General features: G+C 35.2%; 4 protein-coding genes across 5 annotated transcripts; 3 read left to right on the top strand and 1 right to left on the bottom strand.

Moving 5' to 3' along the window:
- Positions 1-967: 967 nt before the first annotated feature.
- On the top strand, positions 968-2,393 carry LOC105452963 (UPF0669 protein C6orf120 homolog). Its single transcript, XM_011694530.1, has 5 exons — positions 968-1,412; positions 1,508-1,632; positions 1,869-1,985; positions 2,063-2,213; positions 2,301-2,393. The coding sequence occupies exons 1-5, from the start codon at positions 1,374-1,376 to the stop codon at positions 2,355-2,357; spliced, it is 489 nt and encodes a 162-aa protein (XP_011692832.1). The 5' UTR covers positions 968-1,373; the 3' UTR covers positions 2,358-2,393.
- On the top strand, positions 2,391-5,844 carry LOC105452962 (DNA repair endonuclease XPF). The gene is made up of 9 exons (XM_011694529.1): positions 2,391-2,477; positions 2,558-2,737; positions 2,816-4,007; positions 4,100-4,411; positions 4,489-4,716; positions 4,793-4,966; positions 5,050-5,190; positions 5,304-5,504; positions 5,604-5,844. The coding sequence occupies exons 1-9, from the start codon at positions 2,410-2,412 to the stop codon at positions 5,757-5,759; spliced, it is 2,652 nt and encodes an 883-aa protein (XP_011692831.1). The 5' UTR covers positions 2,391-2,409; the 3' UTR covers positions 5,760-5,844.
- A 72-nt stretch (positions 5,845-5,916) lies between these two features.
- Positions 5,917-8,100, bottom strand: LOC105452965 (zinc finger protein 277). Its single transcript, XM_011694534.1, has 8 exons — positions 7,617-8,100; positions 7,355-7,532; positions 7,058-7,260; positions 6,808-6,970; positions 6,526-6,741; positions 6,313-6,455; positions 6,132-6,233; positions 5,917-6,058 (listed from the first exon to the last, which is right to left on the bottom strand). The coding sequence occupies exons 1-8, from the start codon at positions 7,784-7,786 to the stop codon at positions 6,046-6,048; spliced, it is 1,188 nt and encodes a 395-aa protein (XP_011692836.1). The 5' UTR covers positions 7,787-8,100; the 3' UTR covers positions 5,917-6,045.
- A 114-nt stretch (positions 8,101-8,214) lies between these two features.
- On the top strand, positions 8,215-11,777 carry LOC105452964 (E3 ubiquitin-protein ligase TRAIP-like). Of its 2 annotated transcripts, XM_011694532.1 has the most exons (6): positions 8,217-8,455; positions 8,725-9,090; positions 9,175-9,279; positions 9,372-9,464; positions 9,540-9,549; positions 10,100-11,777. In XM_011694532.1, exons 1-6 carry the CDS (start codon positions 8,343-8,345, stop codon positions 10,355-10,357), a joined length of 945 nt encoding a protein of 314 aa, XP_011692834.1. In that variant the 5' UTR covers positions 8,217-8,342; the 3' UTR covers positions 10,358-11,777. The 2 variants fall into 2 exon arrangements, with proteins under 2 accessions (XP_011692833.1, XP_011692834.1); XM_011694531.1 differs by lacking the exon at positions 10,100-11,777 and having other exon boundaries at positions 8,215-8,455; positions 9,540-9,972.
- The last annotated feature ends 65 nt before the right edge of the window (positions 11,778-11,842 follow it).

Consider the following 11,842-nt stretch of genomic DNA (forward strand, 5'->3'; position numbering starts at 1 on the left):
CCCTTGATTCTCTCTCTCTCTCTCTCTCTCGCTCGCTCGCTCGCTCGCTCGCCCTCCTTCGCAGCGTAATTACTACACCTTATTTACTAATGGCGAATTGCCGCCGGATATCATAGTTGATCGCGGTTATACGTGTTAGGGGCATCGTATAGGGCCCGTAAACGGGAACACAGCTCGATATATGCACTGCTCGCACATTGTCGTAGGCCATGCGCGAAGCGCGCGTAAATTTGCATAAATATGGGGGCCCCGACTAATGGGATGTCCAACGCGGAGGAAACTTGGCGATGAGCGAGTCTCTCTCTCTCTCTCTCTCTCTCTCTCTCTCTCTTTCTCCCGTCATCCGACATCCGCTCCTGCATCGCGCGCTTTATCGCACGTAGCACCGGTATCCCTTACATGGGTGCCTTTATTCAAACGCGAGACGTTAGTAATTTTACCCTCGTTATAATAATAATTAATCGCCGCGCCGACCGGTATCTCGAGCTAATTGTTGCGCGATCATCGCGGGGATCACGTGGAATCATTTGTTTCGCGTATACGTTATACGAGTCACGTTGCCACGACTATGAATCTAACGGAGGATCGTATGGACCACAAAGTGGTCTTGTTAACCTCATTTTAAATGATAAAAGCCATCAAGGATGAAAATTTTTCCCTCATTCAAACTCAATTTTTTATGTATATTCCCGTCATATGTATATATATATTATCGAAGAGGGCTGTATTCAATAAATTCTTATTTCTATGGAAATAACTTGTATTTGTTGCAATAAAAAATTTATGATATAATTCAGATATTTTTGAAATCAAGAATTAATATTGCTGAGATTACATGAAATATAAAATGTGACTGACAAAGTATTATTTCGAGTACAAGTGCGGTCGGCCTGGTTTAAGCAGAGAAGTGACATCTGTTATTCGTAACTTGTACCTATCGAAGAAACTCGTCTCCAACTTTGTCAACAAGTTCGGAATCCTCTCTGTACAAAAGAATTTATTAGTTATTACTCGTCGGGACTGTGTTGTTGTTATCATATTATTCATGAAATTTAAGACCGTGGAGAAACGAACGAGATTGAATGCGAGTTATTCGAACATAAATAGATATATGATAATTTCGAGCGGCTTGGCGCCATTGTTGACATTGTTGCAGTCAGCTGATGCTCGCGTGCTCGCGAATCCCGCTGGAACCGTTTCAACACGAGATATATAATTTCGCGAACTTTACGTAATGCGTGCGTAAACGGGACTTCGATAGTTTGATTCTAATGTCACGCACGAGCTGTATCATAATCCGTTACGTTATTTATACGAAGCGCCTTGAGAGCAGCTCGACGTCCAACAGTGCTTTTCGATAACATTTCATTGTTATGCGTCGTACTATGAAGATATTTCTTATTGCGGCACTGGTACAGTCAGGTTTACATGCGCTGAAATTCATCCAGAAGCGAGCTTCTGAAACCACATGAAAATTCCACGCAGTAAACTGTTGTTAAAATTTTAGATAACCTATGTATCGGCACTGGACGAGGAATTGTTGCATTACGTTAGTGACGATGTACCCGGCGGTTCTTATAAGTATTACAGCTTAACGTACGACGGTAACATTAAGATACGGTTGACATCGATGTAAGTGGGAGTTAAATCATGTTAATTATTAATTTATTATTAACTTTATTATTTTAATTAACTTAATTATTAATTTATTATTAAATTTATTATTATTATTAACACGCAAGTTAATTATTAATGTTCATTACTCTCTCCAACATTCTTGTTCTATTGATAAAATAGAATTTTTTTCCTTTGTTAAATGTTGCAATGCACGATACACTCACTGTGTACTTTGTACTTTTTTTTTTTAGTACGGGGGATGCAGATTTATATGCGTCGCAGATCACAAGCAAGCCGACGTACGAGCCGGATCATTATTGTCTGCAGTCAGCAACCTGTGGAGAAGATATTATTTTTATCCCTAAGAGGTACCCTGCAAATTATAGTGTTTCAAATTTGTTTTATTATCAATATGTTACAGTTCTAATATGTTACATTTCTTCAGCTTCAAACGGCCTGTAAGCATTGGCGTTTACGGCCATCCGTCACATGAAATCAGTAAATATACTTTATTGGTGTCCGAAGTAATAGTTGACGACAACGACACCTCGTCTTACGGCGAGACATCGAGAAGTACTTACAGAACTCGCGATAGGGTAAGTCTCAATTATTATGTAATTCTTTCTTTCCATGCATATTTATTTCATTTTATAAGTATCTTATTCTCTTTTCATCTATTTCAGCTTAGAGATATTTTACTGTTTGCCAATCTGGATCTCTTGTTTGAATTATTGTTTTGAAAGCTGGAGCGAATAAAAAATCTAGACATCGAATTGGAAACTGTTGATAAACATGTTGGAATACGAAAACGAAATCTTCCTTGAAATCCTTCAGGAGGATGGATTAGTTATTATGGCTAAGTAAGTTTTATATTTTGCCGTTGCTGGCATATATATTGCATAAGAGTACAATCTTATTGTTTATTGGAAAATGTTTATAGGGGTCTTGGTATAGAAACTATTTTTGCAAATGTGATAAAAGCTTACTCGGATCCGGGCAATCTGGTAATAATCCTGGGAACCACTGATCACGATGAACGTTACTTTATTGATCTTCTTAAAAGCTATGGAACAAGTAAATTACCGCTCGTAGTCAATGCTGAATATTCTTCTAATGAAAGGTATAATTTTAAAAAATATTCTTATTCTACATATATTCTTTACATACATCATTTAATAAAATCAATTATCAAACGCAGGGAAGTGATGTACTTGGAGGGTGGAGTGCTGTTTATATCGGGTCGTATTTTGGTGGTAGATCTATTAAAAAACAGAGTTCCACTGCACTTGGTCACCGGCATTCTCGTATATAGAGCCCACAATATTCTGAATGCTTATCAAGAGGCATTTGCGCTGCGTTTGTACAGACAAAGTAACAAGACTGGATTTATCAAGGCGTTCACGAATTCGTCACTGGCTTTCACAGTTGGGTACATGCAAGTGGAGCGAATTATGAAAACTCTGTTCGTGAAGAAATTATATTTATGGCCGCGTTTCCACGCTACTGTCAACAATTGCTTGTCGAAGCGCGAGCCCGAGGTTATAGAGCTCCACGTGCAGATCACACCGAAGATGCAGAGCATTCAAACCACTTTGCTCGACGTTATGAATTATATCGTGAAAGAATTGAAGAGGCTCAATAAATACTTGGATTTAGACGAATTGACCGTGGAGAACGCAATAGCAAAGAAGTTTCACAAGCAGTTACACTTGCAAGTAGATCCAATCTGGCATCAGCTCAGTACGACGACCAAACAATTGTTTTCCGATTTAAAAACCTTACGTTCCCTGATTATATCTCTGACGTACGAGGATTCTGTTTCATTTTATGCCATGCTAAATCGTTTACGGACAATGGAATACGCCATGAAATCCGGTGGTTGGATAATGTTGCCCGAATTCGAGAATCTGTTTAAATACGCTAGAAGCAGAGTTTACACGGAAAAGACTGAACTGAAACCAGAACCAAATCCAAAGTGGCAAGCTTTATCAGAAGTCTTGGTTGAGATTCAAGAACAGAAGCATAAAAAAAAAGACTACGAGAATATCGATAAGGCTCTTATCTTGGTGCATGATAACAATATATGTCGCCAATTAAAGAATTATTTAACTATGGGTGCAAATGAATACTTACTTTACGAGGGTCTGAAAAAGCTGTCGCATAATAAAGAGCAAAAAGCGAGTGGTAGAACAAAAGGCAAAGGAAAGAGTACAAAAGATCAACCATCGACGTCTAGTAATACCGCAGAAAGTAATACAGATGAGGAAACGCAAGAGGAAACTCAAGATACTTATGTGCTCACATTGTCGCAAAAGTGTCCAGAAGGAACCCAGCCAAGCACTTCCACAGAAGATGTAAAACATCAGACATTGTTTGAAGAATGTTCGCAAGTAAGTTACATTCAAATAACATTTAAGAAATATTTGTGTAGTTTAGTAGGAAAAGTAGTTTTTTTTATTAATTCTATTCTCTGATTTTAAAGATTGCAGATTTAGATTTAACTAGAGAAAATTATGCTGCATCCGCGCCTATCGTTTTCATACAAGCCATAAAGAAAGGAGGGGATCCGATGGCTTTACAACGAATGTTAACCGAGCATATGCCAAACAATATTATTTTGTACGTAACCGATATTGGTGTTGTGAGACAATTGGAGGTATATCAGAATAATAATCCGTCGTTAGAATTGAAAGTATATTTTTTAATTTACGGTGGATCGGTTGAGGAACAAGAGTATCTTACCTCCTTACGACGGGAAAAGGATGCATTTCATTCTTTGATTACTACGAAAACTGTAAGTATTCCAGTAACGATCTCAAAAATAGTACGCTATTTAAAAATAGTGTAATTACAATTTTTATTACTTCGTAGACCATGGTTGTGCCAGAAGATCAAGATGGAAAATCGGACGATTGTTTGGCTCTTGCAATTCAGTCAGATGATAAAAATCAGGAGGAAAATACGCGTAAAGGAGGAGGGCAATCTCAACCTGAAGTCAAAATAATTCCAAAAGTTATTGTCGATATGAGGGAATTTAGAAGTGAATTACCAGCTATTCTCTACTCGCGCGGTATAAAAATTGAACCAGTGACATTAGTGGTAAGTGAAATATACATATATAAAATTGATTAATGTAAAACACTTTTACATGGTTTGTAATGTTATAATGTTACAGGTGGGCGATTATATTCTAACACCAGAAATATGTGTTGAGAGAAAAAGTATATCTGATTTGATTGGTTCTTTATTTTCTGGGAGATTGTATAATCAAGCAGTTTCTATGACGAGACATTACGCTAAACCCATGCTCCTAATAGAATTTGATCAAAATAAACCGTTTTCTTTTCAGGTAGTATTCTCTTTTCAATTTTATAAGTATGACATAAGAATACGCAATTCACTTTACATAATTATTGTTAACTATTGTTTTAGGGAAATTACTATGTTAGTAGAGATCTTAAAAGTAATGAAATAACAGCAAAACTGCAATTATTAACTCTTCATTTTCCTAAACTAAAAATTATATGGTCTCCTAATCCACATGCTACAGCGCAATTGTTTGAAGAATTAAAGGTAATATATACATTTATATATATGTACAAAGTAATTTAAAATCAATATATATATATATATATATAATTAGATAAATAGAGAAAATAGAGAATAATCAAGTTGTATATTTGTAGCAAGGACGAGATCAGCCCGATGCAAACGTAGCCGCTAAAATTGGAGCAGATGAAGAGACAGAAAACAAGCAAGTAATGGCAGAAAAATATAACTCTAATATCCAAGATTTTATAGCTAAATTGCCGGGCGTGCATTCGAAAAATTTGCGTGTTCTACTGAATAAAGGGGAATCATTAGATCATCTTATCAAATTGTCACAAGTAAGTGAATAATGTTAAGAGATTTAAATTCTTTTTATAATTTAATTTTCTGTTACAATTTAAATAAAAATATTAAAAATGAATGATTTTTATAAATAGGAAGAACTAAGAGAAATACTTGAAAATAAAAATGACGCTGAATTGTTATATAAAGCTCTCCGTGAGAAATGTTTACCGACAGATGAAGGTGCGGGAACCAGCAAAGGTGTTTCTAAAGTACGTGGTAAGAGACTTTTCTCAAAAATAAGCAAATAATGTGAATAATATATCCTAATAGATATTTTTTAGTGTAACATATTTTAAGATGTTAATAACCATAAATTACAATCTAATACACATATTTTGTAAAATATACAAAAAAAATATTTATTAGAAAATCATGTCATTTTCGATAAAAGTAAATAAATGTATATCACAAAAAGCAATATAGATTTATTAGATAGCAGCTCAAATGTACACGATCTTAATATAAGATGTAATAATATTTTACAAGTTAACAAAAAATTAGTAGAAAAGTTATCTTCTGTTTACGGAAAATCATTTATAAAGTACACCTGGAAATTTTTAAATGCATTATTTGTTTCAATTTCATAATCGACGTATCTTTTTCTTTCAATTATTACTTACATTGCTTCAGTAAGATTGTCAACATCATTTTCTTCATCGCTGTTACTAGTTGCGTCCAGATTGTATAAAAATGAGTCATTTTCAGTCATAGGAAAGTAATATCTAGAATAAATAGTAAAAAGTATTTAATATAACTTCTTTTTTATGTAAATAAATTCTATATAATTCCAATCATATTTACTCCGGCTGATCCCAAAATTTTGGTGTGGCAATTTTACAATGTTGTTGATTCCTCATATGTTCTAAGACATTGTCCGATTCTGTTTCGCAGAAAATACATCGTTGTAACTGTATTTGCCTTCTTATGTAATTGACTACCTTCACCTGTAATTTGACAATAACGTGTTACGGAGAAGTGTATCATTAAAAACTAATTATTGCTATAATTTTTTACTTTCTGATAAAAGGTCAGGTCTTTGACGATTTCTTCAAAATCGAAACTGTGCGCCTCTTTCATATGCCCCAGGATACAGGTAAATTCATTGTTGCTATAATTACAAAATAGACAGGTTATCCCGATAGATTCGTCATTCCAATCGGACCATGAACTTTCTTCGTCCTCATTGTCGCTACTACCGCCTGCTACTTCGGGATTTATTTCCGAATTAGCCTGTAGAAATTTAAAAAAATCATATTTTTGAAGTATTAATATTTCTCACCTCAAATCGCGCATTACCTGTTTCCGTTTCCAAGCTCTTTCTGGCTCCAGATAATTGTTTATATAAAATTTATCGTACGCTTTATCATTAGGATTTATACATTTGTGGAATTTTTTTCGCATATGCTCCTTTAATACCATGCGATCCTTAAATATTCCTTCGCAATAAATGCATATTAAACTAAAAAAATGAGATAATGTATAAATATTCTTAATATCACATTGTGCTACTGGAATACATGCAGATGTAAATTTTTTAATGCAATACCTTTCAATTTTGTTTTGGATTTTGTCCAGAAGCTCGTCAATGAACACCAAATTTTCCGGTTTGCCAAGGTAAAGATTGTGCTTCTGATAAAGGTGTTTTACATACAAGGCACGCGATCCACAGACTTCGGTACGGCAGAATAAACAGCCACGCTTAAAGCTGGTATCTGCACGTTCAGCTGCCTGTTGCCCCAGTGTCCATTCCTTAAAATAATAATTACAAATCGGTTCAAAAGGTCGTTATATATTATTTAAGCTTAGCAACTATAATTTATTGACTTTTCATTGACGCACATACCAGTTTGGCCCGATGTATCTCCTCTCTCAGAGTCTTGTCCTCTGACAGACAGTCAGAAAGCATGAAGTAATGTTCATTTTTACTTGACCGTCCATCCGGCGTACAATCCATTAACATTGTACTGCAGTAGGTCGTTAATGGTGCCTCTTTAAATTTTATGCCCCAGTAGTGTACATAACTGAAATTGTGTGTATGAGAATTATTATATCTGATTGGAAAGAAAACAAATGGCAGGCAATAGAATAATAATTTAACATTCTACCTTCTTAAGCTAGCTATTTTCCAAGAATCGCCTATAACGAGGCGATGCACCTTAAATAAGTGCGTGAGAAAATCTGCCTCATTCGTCGGAAGGACAAACGTGCAATCGCACAACAGGCATTTCGTATCGCATGGCTTGTCGTCCAGACCGACGAACTGCGACTTATACATTGCGAATAATCTCAGAACTTTAAATTTGATACAAAAGAAAGGGCTCACGTATTATTATTTTTTTTTGTTTTTATTATAGCTGATAAAATGTGCATGTTAACTTTCGCAAATGCAGTCTATCGTGCCACAAAATTAATCTCGCTGCAATGCACTGGTCTTCAAAGATTTCAACACCGACCGAAGTTCCTGTCGAGGGATATTTGCATTCTTTAACTGCGGGCCGAGAAATCAGATTTGTTTGCTGATTATGACGAATCGCAACGCAACCGCTGTAATACGTGCAGTGCAGCAGCAACAAGCTCCAAAGTGACCCGGGAGTCCCGGGACGGTCGAGGCTGCGAGAGCGAGCGAGAATCAGCTGTTCGGGCTGCTCCACGATCATGCGCGAGCACGCCTGCCAGCAGCACACGCCGCACACACGGACGTGACGGACGGGCACACGCCACACGGCCCACACACGTTGAACGCTAGAAGCTAGGAATTACGGAAGTCGGACGAGCGGATCGCTGCCGTTTGTGCTTTCGCTTTTGCTTTCGCTTTCGTTGCCCGTTTTAGAATGAAAATTCTCTGTATTATCTGTCACGATCTGCTAATACCAACCGAAGACATTTTTTTCACTCATTGCGGACATGTGTTTCATCACCGCTGCCTGTCCCAGTGGTTCGAAAGGTAAACATGGTCTATTGGTTATATTTCCACGCGATGGACGACGCATATCGCCAGAACCGTTGATGTTTCGATTATGTTTTCTGCATCTTCCGTCGTCTATTTTCTCGGAGATATGCCTCTTTTTATTAATTTTAAATGCGACTACGGAAGAATGCAGATGAAACAAGTCCGTCGTTCCGTTGTGAGATCTCCCATTTCGTTTTTAAAATAGACGTCAAATCGATCGGACGTCAACAACTATTTTACATGTATTTGTTCCACTTGCACAGGTCGAAGACCTGTCCGCAATGTCGTGCCAGAACGGCAGAAGATCGAATCCATAAGGCCCACTTCACGGTTTCGAATACCGAGGATAACGAGGACAATTTGCAAGGGAGGATCGACAGCCTGAAATTTCAAGTTTTACTGAACGAAAGGAACATCAAGCATTACATTTCGAAAAATGCGGTTCTGGAGAAGCAGAACGCTGGCCTCAGACTGGAAGTGCGAAAGGTGGAAAGCGAAATCAGGCAGAAAAACTCGAATATTTATGCCTTAAAGGACGAGATAAGATATTTCAAGGAGAAGCATCAAGAGTATGAAGTACTGAAAAAGGAGTTATCAGAGAAGAAAAGGGAGGTGAAGCAGTTTCGAGAGTACGTTTGTTGGTCGTCTCATATAATTTAATCGTTGGCAGCTTGTATGCTCGATCTGATCTTTGTTCTGTGATCTTTTTGCAGCATATATAAAACACTGTCGACGAGTACGCTGGATGATATGCAGGATATAATTAGGGAAACGACTGATCGCAACACGTTAATGAATTATATTTTTGTTATGAAAAAGTATGTCTTAGTAACTCTGCATATGTTTTTATATTTGATATATTTTAATATATTTTTTTTTTTTTTGACAACTCACTTGTCACTTATTTCAGGATAATGTCTAAGAAAACGAGAACAATCAATTATCTGCAAGGTCAGCTTTTAAGACACCGTGGCTCCCTAGAAGAAGAGCGATCTAAAAAAGTGTATGTATTTTCAATACAGCTATGTCTGATGATTTTATGAACTTTTCATTTTCATTATATTATTTTGATTTTTAGAGACTTTGAGGTACGTTCCGCACATTACAAAAGACAAAATTTAATCCTACAACATCGAGTTAATGAATTAGAAAAGCTTTTTCTTTTGAATACGATTCAAAACTATGTTACCGAATCTAATAGTCGAAAGAAATTCTATGAAAAATTTTTAATTAGGGTAAAAGCAAATACTTACATCCAGGTAATTAATTTAATCCTGGAATCTGCTGTAATGGAATTTAGTTTTGGTATTAATACAAATTTTGTATTTTGCTATATATGTACAAGTGTCCTTTCCACATAGCTGTATGTTATATTTTAATCCATTTTGAAAAGGAAAAATAGAAAACCCTCTCAAATCCAATACATCATAAATATATAACAATATATAATTCTATTATATAAGATTATCTTAAAACAATAAAAAATTAGGAACCAGATTAATTCTTCGTTAATTTTTGCATGTGAAATTAATTATTTATATATGTAGGATTATATATTCCGTTATCAAAGAAAGTTATATTAATTTAAACAACGCTTTCTTTTAATCCTATATGTATAATTGGCTTCTCATCCTTTAGCAAATAAACACAAAACAGGAAAGTGCAGATCAAAGTGATTCATCGTCTTCAGAGGCAGAAGTTGAAATCATTAGTGACTCGAGCCAGGAAATGTACTCTAGACATAAGTCTACACTTGACGAATGTCCAACCGTTACAAAAAAAGCGAAACTGTGTTTGCGATCAGGTAACAGTAGCGATAAGACGAATGATATGATTACGAACGATATTAGGAGCACCGCAGGGATAAGTTCACAATCAAAACAGGAAAAATGTTAAAACCGTAAAAAAGTATTTTGTGATATCATCCTTAAATTTAAGCGTTCGTGTAAAAAATAATTCATATTAAGATTAATTTTTGCTACATCAACATCTGCTACATTGATTAAATTATGGAATAAGAATAGAATTCTGTACATCATGAAATATTAAGCTGGAGATATCTCTCCTTATAGTGAAATATCTTCCTCAATTTTCATTCTTCAAATCTAGAATCCCAATTAGGTTTGCTCTTGATAGTGCACTTTATTTTGCATCGTCATGAGGGTACATGGCGAGCAAGAAGAAAATTTTAAGTTAAAAAGGGAGATTCCAGAATAGTGGCAAATAAAATGAAGAATCTTTACTAATTTTTTGATAATAATTATTATGAACTGTTTCATCTTTCTATGGACAATTTATATGAGATGTAATGTCTCAATTAATATCTGTACTTTAAACCTTCAAACAGTAATTAAAATATTATTGCGCTTTCTCGAAAGTAACGCTAAAATGTATATTGAGATTAATATAAAAATTTGTATCTTTTTTTTACATTAATGATTGTATTTGTCAATACGTCGTGTTGTAAAATAATGTGTACTTAATCTGAAAACTATTTTTTTAATACAGAGTATATATTTTGTGTGTATGTGCATTTGCATCTGTAGTCATCTACCTCAAGAGAAACCTACACGTGATTCTCAACGTAGTGCATAACTCAGAATCGCTTGTAACTACTCAATTAAGTTCCACATATCTTTTTATTATAATCCACGTTTAATTTAATGTAAACCAAATACTATAACCACCACGTGCCAAAAATATTTCCAGAATATAAGACAGTGAAATAAAAAAAGAGTAATGATGAAATCATGTATAATATAAGTGAGCTTATTAGTATAACGGATTACTCGCCCGTCAAGAGATTAAGCGATTTTCAAGTGTATCTATAAACTTTTATTCAGTTTTCATAAGCGCTACATCATTTTCATACGTAAAGAGATAGACAAAAGGAATTCTGACGTCACATGTGTATATGTACACGGGATACTTCGCGGACAGGGCATGCCATTTAAATGTTACAAAAAACGCATTGGTTCTTATCAGTAGCAGTCGTGTTTTTTAACAATTGGATTATTAGTCGGAATACTCTCTTATATCCTAGGAACTGAAAAACGAGTACTTTTTGTACGTAAGACTAGTATCGTTCATCTATGCTTTCCATATTCTGCAATTGTAAATACGAACAAAGTCGTCATTCGAAGCGTCATCTAATGCGTCAATACTTTTATACTCGTTTACATATTATTACTTATTTTTTTCTTTAATAACGTTATTGTACGTCAAGCGCCGGTACGAATGTACAAAACACACTTTGGCTCGCCAAACCAAGTTTCCGCCAAACTTGTAACATATTAAAAAATTGATTTAATTGCAATCGCTTACTGTTAATTATTTCAGGTTTGGTCAATAGGTACGATAATTTGTGCAAAATTTTTCGTA

The sequence above is a fragment of the Wasmannia auropunctata genome, unplaced genomic scaffold (genome assembly GCF_000956235.1).
Source record: "Wasmannia auropunctata unplaced genomic scaffold, wasmannia.A_1.0 LD336023.1, whole genome shotgun sequence".
Taxonomy (NCBI): Eukaryota; Metazoa; Arthropoda; class Insecta; order Hymenoptera; family Formicidae; genus Wasmannia; species Wasmannia auropunctata.